At 34.1% G+C, this 26,228-nt stretch overlaps 1 protein-coding gene across 1 annotated transcript in view; it reads right to left on the bottom strand.

Moving 5' to 3' along the window:
- Nucleotides 1–26,228, bottom strand: part of LOC124355176 (rho guanine nucleotide exchange factor 2) — a 195,317-nt gene that overhangs the window by 43,973 nt on the left and 125,116 nt on the right. The window contains 7 exon segments of the mRNA XM_046806178.1: nucleotides 662–816; nucleotides 948–1,106; nucleotides 4,566–4,834; nucleotides 7,873–8,014; nucleotides 11,029–11,120; nucleotides 12,967–13,013; nucleotides 22,539–22,598. Coding sequence (XP_046662134.1) covers nucleotides 662–816; nucleotides 948–1,106; nucleotides 4,566–4,834; nucleotides 7,873–8,014; nucleotides 11,029–11,120; nucleotides 12,967–13,013; nucleotides 22,539–22,598 — 924 coding nt within the window.

The raw sequence follows: 26,228 nt of genomic DNA, 5'->3' as shown, positions 1-26,228 counted from the left end.
TTGTTAATATTTTTAAAAGTTTATAAAAAGTTTAAAATCATTTTTTAGTTTGTGTAGCTACAGCAAAAATAAAAATGTGAACAAACTCACAACAAACAATGATACAAATACAGTCAAAGATTTGTAACTGATATTAAAAACAGATTTATAACAAACACAATAAAAATCAACCAAAATAGAATAAAATTAAAATTTAATAACTTGAATTTTAAATAAAATTATGACAAAATTTGCATAAGCAATGTTATTAAACTTAAACAGCTACATTTTTCTTGTATGAAATCTTTTACAACAATCTTATCAAAAGAGGTAAGAACAAAAATGTAAACGGACCCAACACAATGTAAGAAAGCTGACCACTTGGTGTGATGTAAACATGTGTTGTGGGGTGTTAATTACAAAAATATTGCCACTGCCCATCATACAGCTTCTTCTTTCTGACATTGTAGCGAATTGAATCATTATTCAATAAAAATAAATTTAACAATATAATAAAATTTAATGTCTGGTATTGAAATTTGGTTCAATACAAGTCAATAACACAATGTTTATAACCTAAACCCCAAACTACTGAAATATCATTAGTTAGTAATTTTAACCTAATGGAAAAAGTAGCAAATTATCGTTACTTCGTTCTAAAAGATTAACTAAGTAAACTTACCTCAGTTTTCTGTTGTCAGAAAGTATATCAGACTTTTTGAACTTGGCCCCTCTATGTGTGGTGAATGACTTCGCTTCTATCCTATTGTATATTTCCAGCTTACGGTCCTCCTTCTCTTTTTCTGCTACTTGTGCATCCACTTCTACCAAGATTTCCTGCAAATCAAGTTATTTTAAGTAAAAGAATTTACTTGCACAAATTTTTTATAAAATACTTCCAAGGTACTTTTCTTTATATATAAAAACATAATATATTTCATAATTATAACATTATTAGTTGTATTTACCTTGACAAGAGCCAATGCTTTTGACAATTTTTCTTGTTCTAATTTGTTTTCTTTGGAAGTTTTTATTAATGGTTCGATGAGCAGAGGGTACTTTGTTAATCGTTGTGTTACAAACAATATACATTCCGGAATTCCCTTTTTCTTCAGTAGTGGATTCAACTGTAACAAAGCACAGTGATTAGCTTGATATCAGTCAACAACCTATTGAGACGTCATTGCTCCTGTATCTTTTCAGCTCTTTATCATCAGCATAGGAAATGTTCTGCCTGATGCTAAGAACACTTATAGAATCGAATAGACAATTTACATTTGAAATAAAAATGTTACTAATTCGATTATGAATACTAACAGTTCCTTACTCTTCATATAATAAATAAAAATAATAAATTATTAGTATTAATGAGACATCATGTTCATCTCTCTCTTGAATTTTTAATACATTTATTATTTTATTTTCTTAATAATAAATTATTTAAAGAATAATAGGATTCAGGACATTTGCCATCGTTAACTGATAAAAAATTAGAACAAAAGTTAAAAACAGAATTGTGTTCTATTTTAATGGTGGAAAATATTGGCAGTCCTTTTATTTTTTTAAATCATCCTTCATCAATAGCAAACTTTAACACGTTCGCTACCGATATGTTAAATAAAAAAACATATATATAGACCAGCTGTCCCATATATGCGCCGTACGGTTTTTACTCCTGGACCAGCGTCCCACATATGAGCCGCTCGGGCCCGCTGATACAGACCGACGGCGCATATTTGGGACAGTGTTCTATTGTTACTAATAATATCCTGACAAATCACTGGTCTATTTTAACGGTTTAATATTTTTCGTATCGGTCCTCTGGGGGTGTCTGGCGCAAATATGGACGGTTGGTCTCTGGATAAGTCAAAGTCAATGACCTGTATTTACGGTATATATTTCACTGGTCTCTCAACAGTATTAGTTTGTGAAATGCTCGTCCGGCCGCGCCACTGCAGCAGAGCACGTGGTTCACTAAGTTTGAGGTTATGTTCAGTGAATGAGGTTACGTTCTGTGAGTAAGTTTACGTACTGTATAAAGCTTCTATCTGATTTTTTTATGAACATGGAGCCAAATAGAAAACGAAGGCGTGTGTGTACCAACAGTGAGATTGACCGTGAGTTAATTGATAGTGACAGTGACACTGAAATAAGTTCTTTATTTTCATCAGATGGTAACAGTGAGTACATTCCAACCTCTAACAGTAGTGATGATTCTAGTAGTGAAGTAGACCGCAATGAAGTTGTTACTGAAGTAGAGGCACATGAATATGTGCAGAATCAAAATAATTTTACCGATGATGTTAATGTACAGTTCGTTGCCAATGAAGTCCACAATGATCATATCAGTATTAATGGTTGTTGGACTGACACGAACAAAGTCCCACTAATTCATGATTTTGTGGGTGAAGAAAAAGTGAATATACAAACAACTGATCCAGTTGAAGTGTTTTGGCAATATTTTTGACACCGCCCTGTTAGAAAAAATTGTCACATGGACAAACACCAGAGCTGGAATCATGCGAGGGGACACCTCTTTCCAAACATGCTCATCTAAAACTTTTGGGGAAAATGTTTCTGTTGAAGAATTGAAAAAATTTTTTAGGTTTGTGTATGTTGATGGGTAATGTAAACCTTCCATCTATAAAACACTATTGGTCCAAGGACGGCTTATATGAGCATCCTATCTTTGGCCGACCCACAGACCATGTCCCGCAATCGTTTTGAATGTATTTTAAGATGTTTGTGTTTTTATGATCCAAACATAGACTCCACAGACAATAGGATGCATAAAATTGTGAATGTCCTCAATGATATCTTAGCAAAACTCTGTTAGGGTTTACAGCCCTGGGAAGTCACTTTCTCTAGATGAGGCTATGGTCCTCTTCAGAGGCCGACTGTCGGTTTCGGCACTATATAAAAAACAAATCACACAAGTTACGGTATAAAACTGTACGAACTGACAAACATCTGATGGATTCATTTTAAATATCATCATCTACTTAGGAAAGGGGACACTTATTGACAAAGAAAAGGGCCACGCCCTTTGAAGTTGTGAGAAAGTTAATGCAGAACTACCCTCGGCAAAGGCCACATAATCTTTCTCGACAATTTCTACAACAGCGTGGACCTGGCCGAGTACCTCATGACCAACCAGACTAACATGTGTGGTACTCTACAGTCAAATAGAGTTGGGAATCCGCAAGTTGTGGTGCAAACAAAACTGAAAAAGGGGGAGTGTGTGAGCCGTCAAAGAGGTGACGTTACCGTCATGAAATGGCGAGATAAAAGAAATGTTTTGACTATTTCAACTTCAAATGGCCCCGAGATGGAGGAAACAAGAACAAAAAGGGGAGAAGTGATCCAAAAGCCCAGCATGGTTGTTCGCTACAACAAGGTATGAGTGGGATTGATCGCAGTGAACAAATGATCTCTTATTATTCCACTCCTAGAAAGTCTCTTCGGTGGTACATAAAAATATTTTTCCACCTGCTAGATGTATCACTGTGGAACAGCACATTTATTTTTTCCAAATTGACAACGAAGACAACCTATCTGAATTTCAGAGACATTATTATAAAACAATACATTCATGTAGAACCCATTCCACGGAAACCTCGCCCCATCTGCTCTTCACAGACGACTCATGCTCCTGTCAAGCTGGAAAAGCGACTGAGGTGCCATGTCTGCCGAGAAGCACACAATACAAGGAAGCAAACCTTTTATGCCTGCTCTATTTGCAAGGACTCTAAAGACAAACCATTTGGCCTTTGCATGCCAACTTGTTTCAATCTATGGCATGAGAAGTAGGCCCAAACATCCAATTTATCTCAAGTACACTTTTGTTTGAATTTATTTGTAATCTTTGTAATGTAAAAGTTTTGATTTATATGTCTTATAAAAATATGTAAAATAAAACTTGTTCATGGAATAGGTGTGTTTTTTTGTTAAAAATTATCCTTGAATCTAAAGTATTTCAACAAATAAATAGTGGCTCATATTTGGGACACTCGGTCTATGATACCATTTTGATGCTATAGACCGACCGGCTCATATATGCGCCGTAATAAAATAATGCTAAAAACCGCAAAAACAGAAATATACATCAAATATATATATAATTAGGGTTATTACAAAGTATAATAACCTATTTAAACAAAAATCTTACCATCGGTCTGTGATGAAGGGCACACCAATATTAACTTGGTCCTGTGTGTAAAGATCGTATTTTCTGACGTCGGTCTCTCGTAATAACCCGGCCGGCGCATATATGCGCCGCTCGGTAGCGAACGTGTTAAGCAAAGAAACATATTACAAGATAATACATCATATAACTTGGCATATATAAACTAATAATTATTATAAACAATGGACTGATAAAGGATGGAAAATTCCAAGCATGTATTAATGTACGGCTCTTACTTTGATATACAATTCTTTACATCCATTACCCTTGTACTTGTATACTTATTGACTAAAGAAATTTTTAATCAGAGATTTATCATGTATCGACTAGAAAGAAATTACACAATCTGGTAGATAGCTACTTTTTTGCGGATTATTCCGTACAGCAGTGTGTTTCTTACCTGACAGTGTTTGACAAACTCCTGGAAGCGCCTGTCATGACTAAGGTAGTATTTGTAGATATCTACAGCATCACGATGCCTGCTGCAGAACTCCCCATACGCCGCCTTCAACCTGGCCGCTTCCTGGCCAGAGAACTGCTCCAGGAGCACATCGCCCAAGCTGTCCACCAGTGGTGCCAACCGTTGTCTGGCTCTCAGTCGTTGCAGGAACCTCAGATGGATTTCTGTCAGATCAGTCAGTCGGGGAAACATCCTGCCCACATTCGGTCCTGCAACATAAACACAATTGACAACGTTTTCACAATAACAGCAGTCTTGTTGATGGATTGGTAAGATATTATAGGAACTACAAATAGATCTTCTACATTTCACTCAAAGAAACGTATCTATGTACATTTCATAACTTGTACTGTTCCTTGTCTGACCATTTACTTTAGGACAATTTCAATAGTGTAAAAATATTTTCTGCTGGCAAATATGTAATGAAATATCTGGTTTGCGGCTATCTTTATTTAACAATATATACAGATTTTCAAGCAAAAACTCAAGATATTCTATAATAAGCTTTGCTTATCAGTAAAGTTTTTATTGCAATCCTTAAACAAGACGTTGTCAGATGCTTTATATGAACAGGGAGCTTATTATAAAATTTAGTTCCCATATAACTTGACAAACTTTCAAATAATGTTAACTTGTGAACAGGAACCTTCAGTTTATTTTTAAAACGAATGCTATAACTGTGATCGTAGTATATATGTTTTGAATTTAAGTGACTATGAATAAAATTTAAACAACTATAAAAATACAATGATGATAAAGGCTAAAATTTCTAAATTCTTAAAAAATTCTTTACAAGAAGTTCTCTTATTATTACAAACAGTATGGTTCTTACATATCTCTTTTGAACTTTCAAGACAGAAAGAATATAAGAACTACTTCCCCAAATTTGGAAGTATTCCATATTGTGCTAATGAGTAGAAACAAGAATAATAAACCACAAGTCAAGTCTTAAGATACAAGATACAAGATACAAGATCGTTTATTTTCCATTAAGTAATACAGTGATTACAATAGGCATCGTCAGTTACATTTTGTTATTATCTACAAACAAGATTGTTCATTATCATAAATAAACATATAGATACACACAAAAATAAATAGCACATATAACACAGACATTATAAAATATTACATAAAATAAATTAACAGTTATTATCAAGTTTGTAAAATTGATCCTGCTAAAGCGTTCGTGTCACATGTCATGTACTCCTCAATATTATAAAATGGATCAACCAAAACCAAAAGATCAACCAACTCCATCACAGTGTACATTTGATAGCAAGCTGAGCTTAGTTTTTCTGTTTAAAATATCAATGTATGGTCTCCAGGATAAATTTATCTATAAACACCCTAAAAATCTACTTAACTCTACAGCAGCCAGAGATACGTTCTTTAAATCTAGTGTCAACTGTAAGGGTGGACTCTGCTTCCCTTAGAATTCTGGGTCAGGATTATGTTATGTTCATTCAAATTAAGATTAATCGCCTCCTAGCCAGAATATGCACAAGGGGAAAGTAACATTAGGATGGTCAGTGGGGGAACTGGCTGCCACTCGTGTCTTGGTCCAAGGAATTATGTAAACACTAAATGCCATGATGCTGTATGCGATACAGTGGTTGCAGCTTTATCAAAGTTGATTATACTGTGATAAAAGAACAATTGTTTAACTCTGATGGATGTGTCATTAACATAAGGTGGTAAATGGAGTGTTGTGGTTTGCACGCTTCAAAGGAAGATGAGTATCAAGACTACTGTCATTAGGACTGTAATGGTCTCTAAAGTACAATGACGAGGCCATTAATATCTCCTCATCGTGAACTAAGTTCTTGGAGAGTTTGATCCTGATTCAGATGATTGTAGTTCTCTGAGTAGTATAGTGGTGAGACGATAATCATATCTGCAGGGGTTGTGAGGGATCAGTATTGTGGGCACCCAGTATCCATTAAATTATTCTTTTTTCATTTGCAACCTTTCCTCCTTTAATTTATATTTATGTTTAAAATCATTTATGATGGAGTTGTTCAAGGTGGTCAGGGCAACCATTAAATAATTTAGAACTGAAGTAGGAAAAGCCCCAACTCCCCAACTCCAACTTAACTTTCATAAAGTGGAGTAAATGCCCGATATGATGGGTCTGTATTGAGTAACCTTTCCCCAGTACCCATTCAGATATGTGACATCATACTTATTTGTTTTGCTGTGGGTTGTTTCTGACTTGGATAGTGGAGTACACTATAGTGCTGCCAAACAGTGCTACCAAATTTCAGTACTTTGCTATTTATACTCAAGTGAACTATGCCTTTTTTTGAAAAGAAAAGACTGATTCTGAGAACCAAATATTGTCACCATTTAGAAAAATATACTACTAAGAATAAAACAAAGACAGGAAGTAATAATTCATTCCTAGACAAGTTGGCTTTTCCAATCAGAAAAACCATTAGAGAAAGAAAAGAAAAGTTACTGAGAAGTCTTGTAATCTGCATTGTAGATAAGACAAAAAATTATGATGCCAAGAATTGTCCATTCCTAAACAAAATATTTCTAAAAGAATATTTTTGTTATTGTTACAATTTCAATAAAAAAGATTATTCCTAAAATCAATATTTATTTATTATTTCAAATGTAATTGCTGCAATTATGAAAGAAGTATTTTTTGTGAGGAGACTCTTTTAGTGGTAACATGGAAATCATATTTAGGAAAACATGTATGATCACTTATACTAAAAATATGTAGTATCCTTGCAGTACTTGTCTAATGGTTTTTATTTATTTTTGTACTTTAAATGCATATGTTTTGTATAAACTAAGTACAAGCAAAATACCTAAGAAAATTTGAGTAATTTATTTGGGAAACTATGATGTATATTAAACCCTATTTTAAAAACTAATTTTCATGATTTTAAAACGTATAAGAATTAACAGTTCAAATAACAATAATGATATGCAAATGGAGATTGAGCGCTAAATTACTAAATATTAATTAAACTCATTATTAATCAGCGATTTGTTACTTCTGTACTATTACTTACCAACCTAGATTTATTTGGCAGATTTGTATTTTATAACAAGGAAAATTTCAAGACCCAAGGATAGCATTCAGTTTTTTGTGTGTTAGAATAAAGTACACATAAACATGTGTTCAAGATATTGTAACGGTTTTTACACTGTATTATATGTTGAAAACTGACAGGACACAGATCACCATAAAATTAAAATCAGCCCAATCTTGACCAAAATTAAACACTACCTAGCTGGAAGTACTTCTGGAGGCCATCCACAAAGACCTTCTGCATCACCCGCAGTGTGAGACAGTGATGTTTCTCCGTCAGGATGAACTCGTAGATGTGTTCTTGCCGTTTGATCTCTTTGTCTTTCAGCTTTTTTGTTACCTACAGAACAACCACAACATACAAACATATTTAGAGAAAATGTTACTAAGAAAATAAAGACATACTATCCAAGATCAATAAAATTTAGTGTCTAACATTGAAAAAGCTTTCTACAACAATGTATACAGGATGTTATAAAATCACAGTTCCCTTTTTAATAATTTTACAAATGGAGATACAGAGATTTATGTTGGGGAATATTTATATAAGCAAAAGAGACATTTTATTATGTATGACAAATTTCAACGTTTCCTCTGGAAATGCTTGTTTGGGGTTTAGCAAATATTTTTAAATGGGATTCCCCCTTAAGTGTTACCTAATATTGAAGATATTAAAAGAAAAGAAGAATGACACAAACTAGGTGTCTCTAATATTACTCTGTTCAATGTGTGGCTAAATGAAATTGAAATATTTCCCTGAAAACCCTTATTAAATGAATTATGTTGAAATGGTCTTAAAAACTCTCCTTAATTTAACTCACAACACCTTTTTGAAATATCTTCTATTTGCTAACCTGATGAATTCTATGAATAGGTTTAGATTAAATCTCCCAGTTTAGTTATAGATTATATTGCATATTATTATTATTATTATTCTTTATTGAACATATTCTTAGAGAAGAGTACAATCGTCAGATTTTATTTTGTTACATCAGGTTAGAAAGTTCTGTTTAAAAATTCATTTATCGTGTAAAATGGATGGTCTTGAAGCCAGAGTTTTAGTTTGTGTCCAAACTGCAGCCGGTCTCTCCTCTTCAGTTCTAGTGGGAGGGCGTTCCACAGCTTTGCTCCGACATACGTTGGCTTCTTCTCCGTGGAAGAAGAATAACAATCATATTTTTAATGTTTGTTAATTCTTGTTAAAACATGTTTTACATCTAGATTTGATTTAACAATTGAAATATATGAAATAATGAGGCTCCAGTAGTTCTGAAGAGGATGACAAAAGATAAAGCTCCTTGGAGAAATGTTATTATAGTACAGCAAACAAAGTTGAAGTCACAAAATATATATTAGAAATCTAGGGACAGTGCCGATTGGAAGAAACACAAGATAGCTCAACATTTACTAAATAGTTTGCTGTGGAGGGCAAAAAATTCCTTTTTGCAGAAAAACTTGTGTGTGAAAAAAAATAATGAGCATGTATGTATAATGTAGAGCTGTTGAGGGTAGCAAAAACGAAGCGCTTCCTCACCAGATTAATATTAAAGACATAAATCAGTATTTTACAAATATGTTGAAAATCTTGAAGCAAATTAGTTTATAGCTGTAAACCTTGCCATTGAATACTGCTAGAATAGACTTGGTCTTCAATGAATCAGACTACCCAAGTTATCTTTGGAAACGGAAACAAGAAGTTTCAGATTTGCCTAACTTTCAGGTGGTAAGATCGACAAGACGTCTCAGGATAATTATTGATGACTCGCTAAACTGACAGGATTATGTGGATACACTCTGCAAGAAACTCAGCAGTGCCCTATTTGCCCTCAGAAGAATGCAAGCAGTTAGCACGCCTCAAGCAGTTAGCACGCCTCAAGCAGTTTTAGTTTCTTACCATGCCCTTAGTGAGTGCAACATGAGGTATGGGGTGTCTCTTCTAAAAACACTTAGATCATGGGTTCATTCTTTAGAAGCAGTGAGGTTGTTGTCCCGGCTGGGATGGAGAGACAGTTGCAGAGGACATTTCAAAGAGCTGAAGTTGATGACAGGGTAGTTTCTATACTAAGTCGTTATCCTGGCAACCTCCAGTCAGCAGACTCGACATCAAAACCTGCATGGGTACAATACTAGAAATACTCAGAACTTTAGCCTTACTGCGCATTATAGGGAACTTTAAAAAAAAGCCTTCAAATGCAGGAGCAAAATTTTACAACATTTTGGCTCAAGATGTCAAGAGCGAGAACCCTAGAACACTCCAGCTATATCTCACCAAGTGGCTTCTTGAAAATCCCTTCTACAGTGTGAATGAGTTCTTCAACTGGTAACGCACTCAACACCAATCATGGACACAAAACCAAAATTGATTTATAAAGAAAAAAAGATTTTGTTATTAATTGTATTCACTTGAACGCCATTTCTGTTCTTTTGTGATCTTGAAACAAGTTGTGGTGAAATAAGGTTACTGAAATAGGGTGTAAAAAAGGAGGCCAGTGAAAACAAAATCATACTTTTTTCGGAAATTTGCTAGCCTTTTGCTTATGCAAAATGTATGCAGGATGCAGAACTGTAACATGATCCACAAGGGGAGTCACAGTATCTGATTGGGAGGCTCTCGTACTGGGGAAAGTTACTCAATACAGGACCCACTTTATGACAGTTGAGTTAAGAGTTAGGGAAGAGGAGCTTTTCCTACTTCAGTTCTAAATTATTTAATGGTTGCCCTGATCACCTTAAACAACTCTAACAATTAATTATTTAAAATTATAATTGGAACCATTATTTTCTGATTTAGTCTGATTTTAAATTTTATATATTTGTATTTATTGACCTAAGTTATTCTGAAAAGTGGTTTATAAACTGAGAAACACTAGGAAATGACAGGATTTTTTATTTATTACTTGAATAAATTTATTTTTATATATGATGACAATCATGACACATATTATCTTATGCTTTACCTATCAATCTATTAGCAATCTAAAATTTACTAACCCACGACAGTGAATAAATATTTTGGTACTTTTATATCGCCTGCTAAACTCTAATAACACAATAAGTACACAGGGCCAACTGTTAAGTACCTACATTAAAAAAACTCAAATTTAGCATTTTAAACTTAAATAGCAGTTATCTTAGTTATAAAAAAATAGTACAATATACTTTATTTTATGAAATTGAGAAATACAAATTTTACAATAAATAAAATTAGTCAAAATTTAAAACATTATTTTAAAATTTGTATCATGATAAATAATACAAATTTTAAACTTATGAATAGTATAGACATACTAGTTAAGAAGTGACTTGTAGATGATAACATCGGATTAAAAATGAAAATTTGACACAACGACTTACTTCTTTTCCAACGGTAGGCGTCCATGAATCTGGCTCTTCGTCTTGCAGTCCAAGGAAGGGATCTGTGTCTAGGTCATTGGCAGTTATAGGACCTTCAAAATAGCATCAATTTTACTATTCACATTACAATATTCAAGCATAAGACATGAAACTACCAATTAAACATCTAAATCCATTCACCATCTTCTTGTAAAAATGTCTTTCATATTTTAAAGGATTACTTAATAGATGCTATTAAACAAGCTTTCACACTTATGTAACCTATTGTTTAACTCTGGCTATTTTATTTAAGCAGTTTGTTGGAATACAGTAGCAGGAAGATGAATAAAAAGTTTATGGGAAATTACAACAGAGGTTTTTGTTCACATCAATTGACAATGCTATACGGAGTTCCCTAGTGTTATCTGAGCCCCATATTATTTATTTGCTATTTAAAGGGTTTAAATTGTATGGAGGTGGGACATAGATAGAGCTGTGTGTCTCTACTCAAGACGAAAAAAATAAACAATAATTCTGATACAATAAAGTGCTATTGAAATGTCTATTTTTATTGGCTTTACAATGATTAACAAATTTCTAATATATTAGTAAATCAAATGTTACATATTTTTTAACAAAACAAACCAGAGTTACAAAGAATACAACAATTTTGGTAGATTATGAGGCAAACAGCAAATTAATTATGGCTCCAATTATCAAGGAAAATGTAAATTGGGAGATAATATTCTAACGTAATTTTAAATGAGAAAATTGAAAAAAAATGTTAGCTTTTTGATCATTTCATTTTTTTTAAGCGAACACATTGCAAATTTTGACATTAGATTTAATTTAATATATGGTATTATATTTCATTTCATGAAACACTTTACAAAAGGACAATTTTACAATTCAGCTAACCTTGGAAATAAAATACTTTCATTAATTCCAATTCATGTGAACATCTCAAGGATTGTTTTAATGGTTTGAAACAGTTTACTTCATTAATAACTTAATTTGGTAAATAGTGACCTTTGGTGATATATCTTTTCATTGACTTTAATAATGAAGATGGGTGGCTCTATACAAACTTAAAATCAAAAGCATAACTTAATGAACACAAAAACAGTATAAGTCTAAAAATAAAAAACATGATAGTATGGAGATAGTAAACAGACAATAAGTTTCCAGAGGTGTTAGCTGTAATTCACAGTATGAATCCTCAATCAGATCAGCTGATTACAGTAGTAACACTGGATACTGGTCAGAACCAGAAGTTGCTGCACGAGGGAACTCAAGTACAATAGTATTTGTATTGTAAAATCTTATTACATACATATTATTACTGCTGTGTATTTTTAACTTTAGTTTATTAATAAAGAGATCCGTCATCCTGGGAATTGATACTATAGTAATGAAGGACAAACAAAACCTATGTTTATGTTGTGTATATTTTTGTTTTCTTCCTCTAAAGTTAATATTTTGAAAAAATAAATAGCACATTATATTTGTGCAGGATTTATCTGGCTTTTACAATAAACATATAGAAAAATTATACATACATTATTTTAGCTGAAAGTTAGGAGTTTGGTTTTTTTCCTATTTTATATGGTTTTTCAATTTTTTTTAAACTTTTTCAATATTTTTATAACTTTTAAATTTATACATTTTTATAATTATTTTAAGCCTAATTTATTTGTTAAACACAGTAAAACTGTAAGAAGTTAATCAGGATATTGAAAAACAAATATAGAGCGAAATCTTTCTAAAACCCTACACTCTAAGTTGAAATGGTTTGGTACATTTCGGACAGGAATTGATAAAATTGCATAACACTAGAAGGGCTAAAACTTTATAAAAGTGATTTAACTGCTAAAGTTAATAATTATGTATTGGTTGTGTTTTTCTTAATCAAGAATGAACTAAAGATTATTATCAGTATCATTTATTAACTATACTTACTTTCATCTAAGAATTCAAGAGGAACTAAAGGTACATCGTCGGGGTAGCTGAAAAATAAAAGAAGAATTAAAAAAATAGCACATTACGAATAACTATTGTGTAAATGCATTTTGAATAAATATGGACACATTAGATTAATTTAAAATACAACTTTGATTATTTTTTCTTCATCATCCAAACAATATTAAGGCATACAAAGAGAATTGTACAGTAAAAAGTAGACAACATTTAATCATATTGTTATATAGCTCAGTAGTTTCTACTGTCTAAAAAGTTAGTACAGTATGATTACAATCATAGACTCGAGCTGGAAGGGTGGCATTAGACGAGACGTGTGGTGGAGGGGGGGGCTGTAAGGGAGTTTTGCAAACGTAAGTTCAAAGTTGTGCGCTATTGGTGACTTGTCGTCAGAGGAAGACACCTGAACACATCATCAACTGTCAGATGTTAAAACAGAGCTATATTATCTATTATCGTCTGTCTGTCAGTCAATTCATTTGCTACAGCTTAGCTGACCGCTCTGTGTTGTTTCGTTGGTTTTGTGAAATACAGAAACTATTAAGCCTACTTAATAATTGTAGTTTATATTTTAAGTAATCGCTTACTGTAAGTATTTGCTGGTTTGTGTGGGTTTCTGTATAATGGAAACATTTGTGTCGAAGGTAACTCAAAGGAAAAACTTCATAGCTAGGCAAGTGGAATAAGTTGGCAAGTGAGCAAGTTCATGCTTAATAAAGCTATTGACCCAAATTCCATACCATTATAGAAGTTTATAGAAAGAACAGCTTACGGGTTTCAATTTGAATAGTAAAGAAAAGAAAGATCTTGACATATAAGATAAAGCAATGTGCTAAAATGATTCTACACCAAAAAGAAATAAAATTCTTACAGAAATTGAGGACTTTAATAAGTGTGTCATAAAAAGAACAATTTACAATCTCTGTAAAACCGGGCATTCTCTTACTTCCTTTACTAAAATTGTGAAAAAATAAACTATCTAAGATTTATTTCAAAAATATTTTATGAAGAATTTCAACAATTATTAAAGAAATAGGATTGAAATGAAAGAAAATTGAACGCAACAGAAAAATGTTGGTTGAACAGTGACATAAGACCTAAGAGGATTAACTATTAAAACAAATACAGAAAAGAAAACAGACTAGTTGAATAGGACTCTTCAGTACTAAAACCTGAGCTGTACAAAATAATAAATCTCTACAAAGATAGAAATAAAACTTTTGTTTTTGACAGCCTCCTTAACCAGTTTGCCCATTCTGTTCTTTGATTACAGACATACCATCTAGATCATAATCCAATCGAGATAATTTTGAAAATAGTTTAAGAAATTGTAGTTAAAAAAAATTTAACTAATAAAATGAATAATACAATTTAGTTGTGTGAAAATAAAATAAAAGCTATAATTGTACAAGAGTGGAAAACAGTTTGTGATAAATTTTAAAAAGTGAAGAATGAATATTTTGAGAAGGAACATCTAATAGATGACGCAACTATGAGGTCTGCAACAAACTTCAGTGACTTTGAGTCAGAAATCAGCAATAGTGAAGATGATAGTGCCGGAGAGGAAATATTTGTGAGCTCCATTGTAAATGAAGTGATTATACTTTTTTTTTCCTTTCTGAGGGAAGAGGACACTATGTCCCCGCACTTAGTCCTAAAAGGACCTTTGCGCCTCCCTTACTTTAATTTGTACCCTCAAAAACCGAGGCTTTTGCAAAAACCAATCAGATTTAAGGGCTCCTGTTCTCTAATGTCCTTGGGGCTGAGGAGATATGCTCCCAAGTATCTTTTCCTAGTCTCTACGATGGCAGGACAATCCAGCCAAATGTGCTCCGCTGACTCTTCCTCTTCTCCACAGAGTCTACATTCACTGCTCCGACTAAGGCCTACCTTCAGAAGGTGCTTCCTCAGAGGGCCATGTCCTGTCAACATTCCTAATATCAGTCTTATATCCTCCTTATTCTGGTCTAGGAGAGCTATCCACCCTTTTGCATAAGGAGAGATAAACATTTTGGATATTCTTAAACCCGAGGCTCTACTCCAATTCTTGTATCTTGTCCTCTTTTCCCAATCTTTGACCAGAGCTTTAATGTTGGAGAAGGCTATCCCACAACCTGGCTCAGGCCCCACCAATGTGGATTCTGCTCCCTTTTTGGCGAGGATGTCAGCTTTTTCATTCCCATGAATTCCTTCATGACCTGGCACCCAACCGAGTGTTACTCTGTTATTTGTTGCTAGCTCTGCTAGAGCATTCCTGCATTCCCAGACCGCTTTCGAATCAATTGAACAGGTATCCAGTGCCTTCAGTGCAGCCTGACTATCAGAGAGTATTAGGTATGATAATCCTTTTGTCCTCAACTGTGTGAGTCTTCTGGAACATGAATCTATTGCCATGACCTCCGCCTGAAAAACTGAGGCATGTCTTCCTAGGGGCACAGCCATGTCGACTCCAGGTCCATGTATTCCATATCCTGCCCTAGAGTCTAGGAGTGAACCATTGGTGAAAAACTTCAGGACTCCTTTTTTAGGGTAGGCCTCCCTTTTAATCCATTCCTCCCTACTTCCGATAGAGACCGTATATGGTTTTTCAAAGGAGTATTTCTTAACCATAGTATCAGATACTTTGGTTAGCATTTCAGCCTCAGGAAAATTTTCCAATCTTCATGTGGCCTTCTAGGGAGGTAGCATTTATTACCTTTGTTCCTAGAAGCTTCATTGCGCTCATCGCAGCTGTTCTCATCACCTCCTGGCCAAGAGGAGTGTAACCCAGGACCGCTTCCATTGCTAGTGTTGGGTAGGAGCTCATTGTTCCCGTGATGCTTAAGCAAGCTAACCTTTGAAGACTCTGTAGCCTTTTTGCAGCTGTTGTTTGTTCGACCTTCGGCCACCACACTAAGGCAGCATATGTGACCATTGGTTTTACTATGGTTTCGTAAATCCAATATATCATTTTGGGTTTAAGTCCCCATTTAAATCCAAAGAGTCTCTTACAGGCCCCAAGGGCCATTATTGCTTTGGATGTCCTGTTTCTAATATGGGAGTTCCAAGTGAGCTTCTCATCCAGGATTAAACCCAGATACTTAACTTCCTTTGTTTGGTTAATGCTGATTCCCTCCAGGACCGGTTTTGCTAGCTGGAATTTCCTTTTCCTGGTAAAGGTAATCATATTAGTTTTTGATGGGTTGATCCGCAGACCTTCCCCATGACACCAGTTGCTTATGAAGTTCAGTTCTGTTTGTATTAGGCGTTCCAGCCTGCCTATGTTTTTCCCTTTAATCATAAGCACTAGGTCGTCCGCATAACATAGTAGCCTTATTCCCCTCTTCTCTGCTTTTCTTAGGAGATCATCCACTACCATCGCCCACAAGAGAGGAGACAAGACTCCCCCCTGGGGGCAGCCTCTTTGGGCCGTGATCGCAGCCGATTCGTCCCCGTACTTGGCTTTCACCTGTCTGCTTTTTAGGAGGGCTACTATCCATTTGACTACGTCTGGGGAAACTCCAAAACGTTCCATCGCAGTCTCCATGGATTGATATGCTACTCGGTCGAAAGCTCCTTCGATGTCCATAAAGACGCTGACTAGGGCTTCCTTTTTTTCAACGGTATTCTCCACCTCCCTCACTAAACTGTGGAGAGCAGTGGTGGTTGATTTTCCTTCTATGTAGGCGTGTTTTGTGGGACTAAGCGGGTGTTCCAGTAATATTACGTCCCTTATGTGTCTATTTATTATTTTTTCCATAGTTTTCACCATAGTGATTATACTTAGTATATAAATAATTTATTGATCATTATAATTGTCATCGTTGCTCAATAATAATAGAATAGTTTACCATAGAATACAAATAAGTTAATGTTGTTCATAATAATACCAGCATGAACCAATACAGCATGGTTAATACAGATGAGGAGTAACTAAATTGACTTATTAGTTTTATTAAGTTGTTTTTATTACAAACAAATAATTTTCTGGAATAAATACTGTATCAGTAAGCTGATGCCCCTAATGTGTTTCCAGGAGAAACATTCACTTATCACTTCTACAGGCTAAACTAAACATCTGATGAAAATTTTAATTCATTGGTAATGCTCCTTATGAATTAAATTGACAGTTAATGAGGTATCTTACCTCCATCAAATCCAAAACCAACTGTGAGGTATTGTAAAAAGTTATGTGTTTTTGAAATCATTTCATCATCGGACTAAAGGATAAACAAGGATCCACCATATGGCTTTGTTCTTGAAGTTAACATCACAAAGTTACATACAACAAATAAACTCGTTTCACAAAGACATTTAAAAGTTTGAAGGCCTACGTATACATGGCACAACAGCAGACAGTGACATAAACAGTTTGACGACAGGCTAAGTAATCCTAGTCTGGAAAAGTTCTTGAACACAGCAAACACCTAGCTGCTTTTTTAATATTGTATTATACAGGGTCTGTGCAATAAGTATCGAGACTGGTTCGCTGTATCCGTAACTGAGCGGTGGCGGGGGGTCTGACCGGTCGGCCTCGATAGAGGGGTTACCCACCACTCAACCACACTTTAATTCAGTCACCTGTGGGTATGCATTGATACAGGAAGTGGATTCTTGTAATGTGTGATGTTTTATGCTTGTTTTGTGACTACAGTAGAACCCCTCATATCCGGCCACCACGGGACCGAGCCCCTGGCCGGATAACGATTCGGCCGGATAAACCAACCTACAGTACACAGCACTTGACGAAACAAAACAATTGTACTGTACTGTACTAACCGCACTGGAAATAATCAACTAACTGTTTACAGGTTAAACCTATTAGCTCAACTGAGGACAACACAGGAAAATGTAAAGAAATAGATACACCAAAATAACGCAAGAGTCGTGGGAGACTAGTGCGTGCAACTGCGTGTCTGCAAGCCGTGGTAAATAAATTTCGATATTGGCTTCCGGGAAGTGGCCGGATAAACCGAGGTGCGGTAAAACCGAGGCCGGATATGAGGGGTTATACTGTATCAAGCATCACTATGCTGTGAAGTTTTGCTACAAACTCTAGAAGTCCACGTACAAGATCCTTGAACTCATTAAACAGGCTTATTGAGATGATGCTTTAAGCCGCACAGGAATTTTTGAGCGGCACAAAATGTTCAAGGAAAACAGGGAGCTCATTGAAGACGACCATCCTGCGGACCCTCAGCGACCGCTCGAACTGATGCTCACGTGGACAAAGTGAAAACAGTTTTGGACTCTGACAGCCATCGCGCTTATTAGTGAGGAGACCGGCCTTTCAGTTGAAATCGTTCACACCACTGTAACAGAGGGTCTTACGATAAGGAAAGTATGCGTGAAGCTGATGCTAAAAGTCTTGAGTGAGGAACAAAAACTGTCATGGGCAGAAATTCCATTAGAAATTTTGGGCTGTGTCCAGGAAGACGAAGATTTTATCCACAAAGTTATTACCAGCGATGAATCGTTGGTGTTCCAGTATGACCTAGAAACAAATTGTCGAAGTTCAGAATGTCACACGTAGGCGTCCCTGCATCCAATAAAAGCTCGGATGTCTAAATGAAAAATCAAAACCACACTGATTCTTTTTTTTTTCAAATTGCGTCTATTAACGCAAGCCTCTTTTGATCCGCTATTTCCGATGTTATGCTGCGACTTAAACGCTATATATTAGGTATAGTAAGAAAGACCAGATTCCAAACTTTATTTTGATATACTATTTAGATATGCTGGCACTAGTGGAACCCTTACAAACGGTTCATCCACCAACTGTACTACCTCCTGGACCAAGTGAAGATCTTCCTCACGGGATTACTCATGTACCAGACTTTGTGCAGTGTGTGGATACACCAAAAAAGGGGGTAAAAGTCACTTCTGGTGCTCAGCTTGTAATTTTGGGATTCATAGGGAGTGTTTCCCCTTACTTGGAGCATTACTGGAGGCCTCTCAAACCAGGAAGAATAAGGTTGGCTCTGATACTGACTAAAATGCAGTAAAAAACGCGTACATAAAAGTTTCGATCAGCAACTAGTGTATTGTTTTTATGAATAATACATATAAAATATATATATTTTTGTTCAGAATTAAATTTTAAACAAAATGGCTATTTTGGATTTGTGTTAAAACATTAAATTTAGGAACATTTACTCAGCCTAACATAAAACAAAAAAATTTGAATTTTTATTTTTTTAATTCAACCCATTGGTTTTTTACACCAATCCAAGGTTAAGTGTTTCATATTATTACCATTCTATTCTGTGTGTTATGTAGTTTAAATTGATATATGATATGTCATACCTATAGAATTCACAGTATTTTATATAAATTTTCTTTTGCGAACATACAAAACCAGTAAAAATGTCCCGCCACCCGGAGAAAAAAGTACCGCCACTCGGAGGGTTAAGTGTAGCGATGCAGGAGGAATTTACTTTGAAAATTATTAATTAATTGTAATGATACCTGGAATAAATTTTTAATGTTGAGACCAGTCCCGATACTTATTAAACATACCCTGTATGCATGGCTATATTACTGTTCATGTAACAAAGAAATTTTGATTTGAAGAGAAAATATTAATATAAATTTTTAAAATTTATAAACTACACAGTTATATCTATAATGAAAACAGAATGCTATTACATGTAAAGATAAAAATTGTTCAATTTCTTTATAGTAGTCTAATTAGATCTAGTTAATAATAAGTCAAAAAATTAAAGTAGTTTTATGATGAATCATATTTTTTGCAATTTTGTTGCTAAGCGATGACATAATATAACATTGTGCATGATATATGGTGTGTAGTCTGATGGATGCAATGGAACAGATACAATGTTTGGCAAGTAACATCAATACTATCAAGGTTACTAAGTTCCAAAAAGCATCAGCTGGATGTTACAAAAAATTTACTAGTTATTTACTCATTATTAGCGTAAAACAAATGTTGAGCCTCCTAACAAGTACACACCTAAAAATTACTCAGCTAAACATTACTTAACATATGAAACATTTTGTATGAACTACAGTGATAGATCATAATAATTGCTTTTTAAGAAACACCATACTATGAGTGCTTTTTTATTCAATGTCTTTTGAGTGTCCCAAACAGAATAAGAATTAAAATATTACAACAATTTTAGAACACTGATTTAAAAAAAAGTACAAACAGTACTGGTTTATGATGGAAAAGTGAATATGATACCACTTTAGTACACCCATAAAAGATTTTTACAACCTTCAAACCTTAATGTTAGATAAGCTTGTTTCATAGCCCCTTACTTAACTTTGGTGTTAATAAGTGAGATACTACACCAGCAACTCTATTCACATGCAGCATATTAGTATAAATTTGTTGGTACTATATACATCTGGTTTTAGTATTAGGAGTAAAAATTTAAATTTCCACCAAATTTTCTTCAAATTTCTAGTTATAAACAGCAAAAATGTATTACACTAAATACATGTAAATGTATTGCTGTTATAAACAGCTGACAATTGGGGATTAATTTGACTGCAAGTATTAGTCGTTTTGTTTCAAAACAAATGGACAATTTTATTTACAAAACAACCATGTCCTCTTCAAAATAATGTTCGTATAATATTCTTCAAGAATGGCTCAAACATCTTCCTTGGGGTTTCCCTATATCATTTGTCAAAACTGGCCAACACCTTGTGTGCGGGTGTGTTGTCGTAGTGGAAAAACCAGTCTTTTGTCTACTATCAATCAGGTAGGTTTTGAAGATTACTGTTATACAATCTTAGAAATTCCAAATAAAAAGATGATTAACGGTCAGCATCCTAGGGACAAATTCTGAATGGACTACACCCTCCACATCAAAAACGTAAATGAATATTGTCTTGATTATTCAACTTTGATAATGTGACAGTCTAAGAGAAGATAAGTTATCAAACATTAAAATCTGTCACCACCTGAAACATTTAGGTTGTGGTAAACAACAGAAACAGGAACTAATAATAGATTATAGAAAAAGTATCAGACATGTTATATGGATTTAACTCTCACGGTATTAAAAGTACTAAATACTTAAAAGTAATTCACCAAATAAGATCATTGCCAGAAGATTCAAAAGGAATTACAACTCAAGGAAACAAAGGACAGCATGGTGTCGCTATCTATAAATCAATTCACAAAACTGTTATTACCTCTCATAAAGTTTCTGTCACAAAATCCCTGTATGGATGTGCTATCAATTGCATGTTAAAGTCATAGCTACCACTAATTTTTCTGAAGCTATGTGAGATGGCATTGTACCATTGTGTGTGAATAGTACATTGCTGCCATCATTCACATGATATTAAAAAAATTTAGATATATTTGAAATTAATATAAAATAGTGAATACTGAAAAATAACTTACTTCAATGATGCATTACTGTTTACTGAAAATGGATTGTTACTTCTTATCCATTTAAACTTTAAATAAGAATTTAACCCTAGAACACTACCGTGCGTAAGTTTTACGTATATCGTCATGTTTATAGTCACACCAACTCTCTCCCCCAAAACCTTCCGGTTTAAGCTTTGGGCAGTGCTTCTACTGATCAATGGTCGTTCGTCCTCCAAAGTGTAAGGGTGTGTGTAGTTCTTTTTCTTATCTCAATTTTGATTTTTATTCAGGCCGTGCGTCAATTTTACGTAGCGGTAGTATTGCTTGATAAAAAAATATGTATATGTTACGTATAAATGTGTATAGTAAAATAAGTAACTAAAACTATTTTAGGTTGTTTTTTTGGTAAAATAAACGTCTTGGTGTTAGTAGACAATTTGTAGGCTTTTTGGAAAGGATGAGTTTCTATGGCATTGTAGATATGAAGATAAGGTTAGGAAAACATCATATATCACACATGCACGCATTACACACACGCACACACGCTTAAACACACGCATCATCACCTTAAGTAAGCACATAGGCAAGAATATACACAAACACAATACACAGCCATGAAAATAAACCTTTACATAACCTAAAACACAAAAATAAACATGCTACGTAAAATTTACGTATCGGTAGTAACAAAGGCATATCAAAACACGGTAGTGTTCTAGGATGTAAATGTAATATTTATGGTGAAACAAAACTGCAATTATTACAAAGTAGTAGTTCCTGTGAACTGTTATTAAATAATATTTAATAACACACCACTGTAATAAACAATGCCATTTGTAATTTTTATGAATCATAAAATACACATTATATGTTACAAATACGAGTAAAATTGTCAGCATTCTAGCACAGTTCACATATCGACAACTGTTATAATATTAGTGTTATTAATAAATATGATCAAAGAAGTTTTCCTCACAACAGTGATAACGGTCTACTTCACAGTAGAGGGCTAGAGGTGGCTGGTGGCAGCCTACAGGACTGGAGACATCAGTCTCTACACACTATGCAAACATTGCATAGTTTCTATGGGATTGTAGAATTAGTACAGATATCATTTCAATAGCTGACTGAGGGGAAGCGATACAGCGGTGCTATTGCAACAGCTCATGGGTGGCTCTAATCCTACATAACGCTAACAGTTATACGTAATGAGACAACTCACTTGAAAGCGTCATGGTGCGGGTGGTGGTGTCCATCTTCCTTGTCCTCGCTGATGATCTGACTGGAACAACAACAGAGCAGTGAGAGAGAGGGCGAGAGTCAGAAGACAGACAGGCAGGCACATGCTTCAATAACACTCACAACACATACATAGGGGCAAGGGTGACTATGGCACTTTTTATTTTGTACTTGGTTTCACTTTGGAGTACAAATCATTTCTTGGAAGGAAATAAACTGAAATGTTAGTATTCTGATTATTTAAGAAAATTAAAAATCAAATGCCAATTATTTATTCTCAAGTATAGTAAAATATAGGTATACAGGGTGTACATAAAGTCCTGCACAGGTATAATATTTTCTGAACGATAACAGATAAATCAACAACATTTGGTACATCAACACTACACCTAAAAATCTACTTTTTGAAGGAACTATCAGTTTTCTGTAATATCATGGGGACGTCCCGCAAGGAGTCAGAAGGAAATCTTAAATAGGAGCATAGTACAATATGCACATCATTTTAAAGGACTTATCTAGCAGAGTTTAATGCCGCAAACCCACTCAAAAAGATTGATCCAGTACAAAATGGCGGCTGTTCAAAGGTTTTACTTGGTTTCATTTTATTAGTAGCCATAACCCCAGTAAAGCAAAACTGCAACCAAACGAATACTGCAGCTAAATACTACATTATGCTTGTCAGTTGTACAGAAGTGAATTATGATGTTAGTTATCCTCAAGAAGAATTTCAGGTGTAGTGTTGATGTACCAAATCTTGTTGATTTATCTGCTATCGTTCAGAAAATATTATACCTGTGCAGGACTTTATGTACACCCTGTATACCTCTGATTCTATCCGGACTTTCAGGTATTGATAGCCTAAATGGTAAGTAATATACAATTTATCTAACTGGAAAATTCAGTTCATCCCGGCCCTATCTTCATCACTCATCAGTACAGAGGTGTGTGTGTGTGTGTGTGTGTGTGTGTGTGTGTGTGTGTGTGTGTGTGTGTGTTTTTGGTACATCATCCAGTTCTGATATAACAAACTTAGAGCAAAGATGAACAGATGTTTCCTATGTGACAAATAATATATCACTTCACCCATAAGGCTATCATGAACTAAAGGGTTAAACAAAATTAGGCTACAGAATTACCACTTAAGAGGTATTGTAATTATTGGTTCCATTTACCACATTAACACAATGTATGCAGAATTTAGCAGTTTTCAATAACTGTCAACTATAATAGTATCAAAATATTATTTTTAATTTAAAACTAATTTTGTTTTAAAATGACAAAATTTTATTTAAAAGGCAACAAAGGAAAGACAAAGATGGTTAAGAAATTGTATTTAATATATATTCACTACCATTCTGTATTTAATATTAAAACTATATTAAATAAAAAGATCCATAGTTTAATTATAACAGTCGTTCACACATTTAAAGCTGAAAGGTTTACCTAAAGAATGCCATCAAATACAGCAACCGCCATGAGGCAAGTGTGCACACATCACCAAGAAATGTACGACTACAGGAGACTAATCGTTTATGCACAGCCACACATTATTCACTGGCATGAACTAATGTGTGATAGGTAACCATTTCTTTCTGGTTCACTTTACAATGTCACTTCAAAGTGAGTTCAAATTTTGTGTGGAACTATACACTGTGCACATATAAATTTCCAAATATGTTTTAGACTATTATAAACATAAGATAATTTTCTCATCTTTTTAAACTTGTTATTGCGGTTATTTAATTTATAACGTTAATTCTTTGGAGAAAAATAAAAAATACTAGACATCACATTACTGTAGTTGTTATAAGCTGATAAATATTTTTGTTATGTATTGAACATTTGATACATCTTAAGGATTAAAGACTACTTTACGAGGAAGTATACACTATAAACCACGAACCATATATATACACACATAATAAGTGTGCTGAAGGATCATGCACCAGTAATAATGATTGTAAACAACTGAAACACTTTTAAAGAGTACAGGATACAGCATGAGAAAAGCAGCATGTGCAGTGTCGAAACAACAAATGAAGCCAAAAAGAGTAAAACTGTTAAGTGCATAAAGTATGCATAAAACATAATTGTTTAGGAACCCAGTCATTAAGAAAGGCAACTTATATGCAATACAAGAAACCATTAAAATATTTTGAACATACATGAATACTTAAAATATTGCCTTAAAATAATGTAACTAGTAGCACAGAAGCAACCACAGTACAAAACACTTATTAGGTAAGTCTGAAATCTGGTTAAATGTAAAAATCTGTTTGCAAGTATTAAAGCAGTCCTCCTATAGAACACGTGTGATAAATCTACTCATTAGTAAAAAAATACAACTAAAATAGAAAAAGTAAATTGTGAAAGACCCTAATTATTCTAATTTATGTTCTTTACATTTCAAATTATTATAAATCTTCAAACCACGTATTATGATCAACAAAAATATTTTAAAATCACATTAAACAATGAGTATACCTTTAAGCCAAATATATATTATATAATAAATAGTTTTTATTAATTTCAAACAGCAAAACAGTTTCTTACATTTACTTAACTTTATTTTAGATTTATTAATTGTTCATTAGAAATTCACAAGTAATTTAATCATCCATGAGGATTGAAAATACTTAAAGTATTAAATTATAAAACACTTCTACAGGAAGAATAAACCATTGCTAAATTCAATTCAGAATAACCATACACTCTTATTTTTAGTCCTTTCAGTTATTCATGGAATCAATCTGTAAATCTGTATAGTTATGTACTTCTCATATAATATCATAGGAATAAGTATTCATATAGCAATGTGGATCTTAATAATATGGACGGTTTTGTATTATAGTTGGTTAATTCAGGCAACAAAACCACTACCAATAAAAAAAAAAAAACATTGATCCACAGTATTTCAACCATATGAGTTACCATGGTAAAAACATTTATATCTGTACAAAGAAAGCTGCTCTGTGGCGAGTTGAAAGCGCATTAGACAAAAGATTCACAATACACAACATAGGTACCAGAAAATGAATAGTAACATAGAGAGAGAGAGAGACAGACGAAGAGAAAGAGTGAGAGTGAGAGTGAGAGAGAGAGAGAGAAAGACAGACAGATGAGGGAAGCGAGAGACACTGATGAAGGAGTTTGGAGGATGGAGAGAGCGAAAGCTGAGGGAAGGCAGGCGTCTCACTTACTTAACTCCGAGCTTGGTAGCGACTCTTCGCCACGGGGAGTAGCAGAGAGTGGTCCTCCTAAGGCAAGGGGCGCAGCCAAAGCAAGATTAGATGAGGCACCAGCAGAGCCGGCCCAACCGTGAACCACCACCCAACTCCGTTACAATCCCACCACACAAACATTGACAACTCCATACATCAGAGTTAATGTTACAACAAATTATTTCTGGTCAAACTTTCACTTTTTCTGAACGTTCAAAATGACAAGCTTTTAAATACAACGTTAGAAATTAAAGATCACGATTTTAAAGGTTCTTGATAAAATAAACAGACTTCAAAAAATACTTGTATATAAGGGAAGAAATGCTCTCCCCTACACTTTTGTAGTAACGACATAAAATAAAACTTCTTTACATTTTAGTTCTTTACATTACTTTAATTTTTATGTAATGTTATTTAGCTTTAGATTTTGTTTTCATTGTTGAAAAAGTTAA

This window comes from Homalodisca vitripennis, chromosome 2 (genome assembly GCF_021130785.1).
Source record: "Homalodisca vitripennis isolate AUS2020 chromosome 2, UT_GWSS_2.1, whole genome shotgun sequence".
Taxonomy (NCBI): Eukaryota; Metazoa; Arthropoda; class Insecta; order Hemiptera; family Cicadellidae; genus Homalodisca; species Homalodisca vitripennis.
This window is presented reverse-complemented; position numbering and strand designations above follow the sequence as displayed.